Source organism: Ochotona curzoniae, unplaced genomic scaffold (assembly GCF_017591425.1).
Source record: "Ochotona curzoniae isolate NIBS_2020 unplaced genomic scaffold, NIBS_Ocur_1.0 contig_883, whole genome shotgun sequence".
In the NCBI taxonomy this organism is placed as follows: Eukaryota; Metazoa; Chordata; class Mammalia; order Lagomorpha; family Ochotonidae; genus Ochotona; species Ochotona curzoniae.
This window is the reverse complement of record NW_024466599.1, coordinates 63,639,292-63,645,291: the sequence shown is the minus strand read 5'-3', so window position 1 is coordinate 63,645,291 and position 6,000 is coordinate 63,639,292. Positions and strand designations below refer to the sequence as shown.

General features: G+C 59.0%; 1 protein-coding gene across 1 annotated transcript in view; it reads left to right on the top strand.

Annotated features, from left to right (window-relative positions):
• Window positions 1–2,539: 2,539 nt before the first annotated feature.
• KCNK12 (potassium two pore domain channel subfamily K member 12) overlaps window positions 2,540–6,000 on the top strand; it is a 40,190-nt gene continuing 36,729 nt past the window's right edge. The window contains exon 1 of the mRNA XM_040994125.1: window positions 2,540–3,248. Coding sequence (XP_040850059.1) covers window positions 2,858–3,248 — 391 coding nt within the window. The 5' untranslated portion in view covers window positions 2,540–2,857. The remainder of the gene's footprint in view (window positions 3,249–6,000) is intronic.

Genomic DNA, 6,000 nt, shown 5'->3' with positions numbered 1-6,000 from the left:
CCCATCCTCATGAAGCTGTTAACAGCAACTCCAGGCTGACGTAAAACCAGTGAAGAGAGCCAGCTGGAAGTCAAAGGCTTGAATATCGATCAGTGGGCAAAAGCCACATTCATCACAGGGCTCGTTCCCAAAAGGACCCGTGCCTGTGCGCAGGGAACTCATCATTTCACCATTAAATAGATGGATAAGGTCCTTTAGAATAGACACTGATGCCAGGGGGGTGCAGCTAATCAAACTGGAATAACACGTTTGGAGGACGAAGCAGGCCCTGTGCCAGCTGGACAGGGAGCTGGTCCCAGAGGTACAGCACACTGCAGCGAAGCACCCTGTTTCTGCTCTGGGAGACTGAGCATAGAGGAGGCCTGGCAGTGTCCTTCAACTGCCATCGCAGGCTCCAGTTCCTGGACTGACATCCCTCAGGCACAGCTGCCCCAAAACAAGAGAAAAAAGGATTCAGCCCCAGAGGACCACGCCTGAGGGAGTTCCTAAGAGCAAGAAAACTGGGGGAACCGGGCTGGGGTTGAGACACGGATGAGGGCAGCAACAGCAGTCTGCAATGCTAACCGCTTGCGTTTGCACAAGGTTCCCACGACGCTCAGGCAAAGGAGGCAACGGCTTAGCTTGTGCTGAATAAAATGTTCTCCCTGGCCGCACTTGGGCAAAACAGCTGCCAGTGTCAGCTAGCTCCTGCTGACCCTGCTAGGTCAGGGTGGAGTCTCCCCAGCTGCCCCCTGGCTGACCAGAGGCCAAGGCAGTCAACTCCAGGGCTAAAAGGACCAATGTTTCCCGGATGACCCGAGTCCCTAATGTGCCCTTGTTTGAGAAACCCGGCACCAAGTCAGATGCTTTCCAACTTTCTGGAAGCTCTCTTACCACCAGCCTAGCCCTCAGTGTGTGCAGGGCGCGAAAGAACGCTGCTTTGTGGAATGCTCTGTGAGGGGAGGAGGCTCAGGGGCCAGAACAGACACCAGACTCGCAGGGCAAACCGACACTTGACCTTTGGGCAGCCCTTAGCTCTGAGTAGTTGTTGTGGAAGCCACACAGCTGGGCACTGGGGATGGAGGAGGTCTGGAGGTGCAGCCCACGCACCTCAAGTACAGAAACGCAGTCACCATCATACACGCTTATTTTCCTTAGTTTCACTCATACTAGCGTTCCTGTCCACACAGCCAGCAGGAGAAGGGAGGCTGGAGAGCGGAGGCAGGAAAAGGGGGCTGGTTGCCCTAAAGAATGCAAGGACTTCTGCGGGCACGGAGTGCGCTCCTAGCCACAGAACTTCGTCACCCCAGCCCATCCGCAGGCTCGCGCGAAGCACCCACCCGTTTTCCAAGTCGCATTGGGGCCGGGAGCGATCATTTCCCGGCAATGCTCCAGAGCACTCCCTTCCCAGCGCCAGCCTCGAAGGAGCCGCTAACGAGCTTTCCCAGCACCTCCTCTCCCCCTGCCCACTCTCCTAGTGTCTTAGCCCCTTTCCCGGGCTGGAGGGTTCAGAGAGCGGGGTAAGGCCAGAAGACACCTGGCAGTCCGCCCGGCTTTGGGCGCCTCCTCCTTTGGTGGCACTGCCGGCCCCCACCCGCGCCAGACTCTGCCGTGTCTTTTCCGCAGCGTCCCCTCCCCGCCTGCACCTGCCTCGGGATGGGGGGCACCGCGGGAGGTAAAGCAGCAACCCGAGAGGGTCTAAGGAAGCTGGGCGCTGCGGGTGAGCAGCCTCGTCCCGCGCCTCCCGCCCCCGCCGTCCCGGCGCCGCCCGCGCCCCGGCTGCGGCACCGACGCGCTGTCCGCGGTGCTGACGCGGCCGCCCGCCCGCCGGGCCGGGAGGGGGAGCAAACGCCCCGGTTCTCCCAGAGCCCGGCTAACACCTCCCCCAAAGCACCCTCCGCGTCCGGGCGCTGCGCTCTGATGCAGGACAAAGGAGAAAGCGAAGGGAACTTAAACTTAGGACTGGAGCCCCAGAATCCGGTGTCGGGGATTCGCGTGGTACGACCCCAGCCTTGAGACCACAGAGCGCGCTCAAGTTACACAAAGTTGCTCGGCGGCGAGAGATAAGGAAGGGATTTCGGAGCCAAGGTGCTGGAAGACTAGAAGAGCTCCCTGGTGATTTGACTGCCAGCACCGCAGTCGGACACCTGCCCGGCTGCCCGCATTCACGCCTCCAGAGAGGCCCGGAGGCGTCTCCGCAACCCAAACTCTCCACCCTCCCTAGCTCACCCCTCCCCGACACCCCGCCCCGGGAGCCGTTGACTCCGCCTCTCCGGGCCGGGCGCCTCTTGGGCTGAAGCTGGGAAGGGAGCGCTTCCCCGGACTCTGCTTGGCACCAAGGCTCCGAAGCCGACGCCGCCAGTTCAGCCTCCCGGGGGCACGAGGAGAACTGCCCGCGCGCCCCGCGCCTGAGAGCCACCAAGCCAGGACGCTTCATGGAACCTCCCCGGGGGCCCCCTCCGCGTCCGGCTGCCGCGTCGTGGTCCTAGGCGTCCGGGCTCCACGGTCCGCCCCGCCCGCAGCCCGAGGCCTGTCCAGAGAGGAGTATGAGGCCCGGGGTCCCGCGGACGCTGGCCACAGGGCGGCAGGGGCCTAGCTGCGGAACCCCGCACCCGAGGGCAGCGGATAAGCACTCGAAGGAGCCGACGAGGCGTCGGGGCGCGAGCCAGAGCGCCTCAGCCCAGGCGTCCGCTGGGCCTCGGAACCCGCGTGTGGCTTGAGAGCCAGGGAGAAGGCGGAGGCGCGCCGCCGTCCGGGCTCCGCAGCAGCCCCTCACCCCCCAAGCCCTGGTCACCGTCCTCACGCTACTGCTCCCGCGGGGAGATGTCGCGGCCCGGGCCCCGAGCGCCACCCGGGCCCCGGGGCTGAGCTCCGGACCATGTCCTCCCGCAGCCCCCGGCCCCCGCCCCGCCGCTGCCGCCGCCGCCTGCCGCGCCCCTCCTGCTGCTGTTGCTGCTGCCGCCGCTCGCACCTCAACGAGGACACCGGCCGCTTCGTGCTGCTGGCGGCGCTCATCGGCCTCTACCTGGTGGCGGGCGCCACGGTCTTCTCGGCGCTCGAGAGCCCGGGCGAGGCTGAGGCGCGAGCGCGCTGGGGCGCCACGCTGCGCAACTTCAGCGCGGCGCACGGCGTGGCCGAGCCGGAGCTGCGCGCCTTCCTCCGGCACTACGAGGCCGCGCTGGCCGCCGGCGTCCGCGCCGACGCGCTGCGTCCGCGCTGGGACTTCCCTGGCGCCTTCTACTTCGTGGGCACCGTGGTGTCAACAATAGGTGAGCGGTGCGCCCCTTGCGCGGCTCTTCCTCTCCGCGCTTTTCCCCTGCCGCGCTGTGCCCTATTCGTCCGCGCCTCCAAGCTCCTGCCTTTCTCAGCTGCCTGGTTGCCTACTTTGGTCTCGTGCTCTCCCGTCCGCCCCTCCGTCTCTCTCGTGACTTTTGGCGCGAGAGGTGGCCCAAGGAGAGCCGAACTCGGGATGACTTTCCAAGTAGTGTGGCCGAATGGGGCAGGGATCCTCAGTCCGGTCTTCAGCAGACCTGAGCGCCCTCGCTGCAAAGCACGTCGGCCTGCTGACCTATCTCTGCGCGCGCGCCTGATTTCTCTCCTTCAGAAGGAAACTCGCAGGATACTGGGGCTGCTGCACTTCCCTATGTGCCACCACCCTGGGCTTGGGTTTCCACATCCAGATCATTTCAAAAGCCCTTTCTATCTCCCCTTCCCAGCAGTATCCCCCTTCCTCCCACTGTTGCGTTTTCTTCTCTGTCCTGGCAGTGGTCTCCAGCCTTTTCACCCTGGGGAGGTCTCTTGCCTGAGAATCACTTCTCCCCCATCTCCCTTCCGCCCGCTTCCCCTACCCTGCGTCTCCCTGCTGCTGTCCTGCGTCCTCCTTGGCTTTTCTAGTCCCTCCTCCACCCCCGCCTCTGTTTCAGTTTCCGGATCTCTTTTCCTGTTCCCTGGCCACTTCTTCCAGCCAGTAATGGTAGGGGGGGGTGGGGGTGGATTTGTCTCCTGTATTTCCCATTAGCTCTTCTACTTTTGATATGGGCAATTCATGTAGTTCCAGCCTGGCGCCCCTTGCTGTGTGGATGCTCCTACAAGCTCCTTTTACTGGGCTGGGGTGGCCCATCCCATCCTCCATCCGTCTTTCTTCCTCTCCCGTCACTCAGGTTCCCTTCCCCACCCTACCCTGTTACCTGTAAAGAGGGTACAGGAATACTGGCTATCGGCTTTGGGGATATGCTGTGTCCCACCCACCGCTGCTTCTGGTCTCCAGCTGGGCAAATGCACTTGGCAGGTCACCCCTCCAGTGTCCAGAGGTGTTGCTTCCTGGTGGAGTGCTTTTCTGAACAGGAAGGCTGGATTTGCTGAGCTGAGAAGTAAGAGATTCTGTAGCTAAACCTTGCATGGAGAAGGAGGGGTTCTGGCATGCTTTGGTATTCTAGCGTTGAGACAGGGGCCTGGGCTCACTGGCTACAGAGAGTAGCCACTCACTGGACTCACTGCTACAGATGGCCGCTCAGAGGCAGCAAGACTAGAGCCGGGTGTGGGATGTGAGCAGCAGAGCCGTCTCTCGGGTGCGTATGGAGAGTCTGTGAAAGGGCCTCCTTGCCTTCAGTGCTTTTTTCATGTGTCATGCTTGATCTGCTCGTTTTAAATAGAAAAGGCAGATATGGCCCAAGTCCAAAGCACACACAAATTGGATAAAAATACCTTAAAAGCTATATCATGTTGTTATGGTGATTGGAGATATAAAATGACCCCCCCCCAAAAAAATCCCCTTTTAGAGCTGCATCAAGTTGCTATAGCAACTAGTTTTTTTTTCTAAGAGCTTTAAAAGTCCTAAAGATGCTTAGTCCTGGAGAATGTGTGTGCTGGGTGGTCAAAGCATTTTCCCTGGCAGCGTGTGCCCTGGGTTGCTGTGGGACCCACAGGCTGAAGGGGAAGTATGTGCCGTGTTCTCTTCCCCTATAAACAGCGAGTGCATCCACATGGGGTCCCATTCCCTTAGCTGTGGTCTCTGTGTCTCTGTCAATTTCTCACGCCCTGCCCCTTGGGAGGCAGTGACCTGAGCCCAGCTGAAGCCTCTAAAGTATCTCTCAGCTCTTTGCCTAAAATTGAGTCAGCGTGTTGGAAAATTGTTCTGTGTCCTGGCCTTCGGTCTACCAGCAGGTTGGCTGTGCTTTCAGTCAAGCAGAAAGGAATGATGTTCCTTCCTGATTAGCATTTTCAGATGGAGGCAAGCAGTACAAGAGGGCAACACAGAAGTATGTGGCATTGCCCTGAGTCAGCCAGCACATTGCTTCCAGAACCTTGAGAGAAACTTTGGAACCAGCCTATAAACCAGCTCTGCAGTGATCCCGGGTCACCTGCCTGGCAGTCTCAGTGGTTGAAATTGGTCCCTTCTACCAGTGAGATAAGTCCCCAAGGATATGCTTTTCCTTTCAGCCTTCTCTTTGCAGAATGTACTTGGATGAGATTTCAGGAAAGACCTGCCCACGTCAGTTTCTCATCTGCTTACATACTTCCTTTCCCTAAAGTGCTCTGAGTCTGCAGAGATGATTTTTATTAGCACTGATGCTTTTTATGGATTTGTCAGCTCAGGCAGCTACGGCTCAGGCCATAAGGGGTCTCATCCAGGGTAGGGGAACCCTACTGGACTCATTTTCACTGGATCCATGACTGGCATTCAGGGGACCAACAGGACCCATTAAGACTGTGTCAGAGTGTTCTTTTTTGTGTTGTGGAGACCCAGCTAAATGACTCAGCTAGACTCTGGGGTAGAAAACTCTTCCTTCTGTCTTTCCATGAATCAGAGGTCTTAGTGTGTCACTGTATTCTGAAAGACTGGAACTTACTTTCATTAGCAAAAATTAAGGCGTGATACAACATGGACAGTTGAGTTGCAGCATTGATGGGCTGGCTGCCTAGCCTAGAAATCCTTAATAAAGAAGATCGCAGTGAAAAGGAGACCTTTAGTTTAATCCTATGAGGCACAAGGCTAAAGGGCTTACTTGTCTAAGACCACAC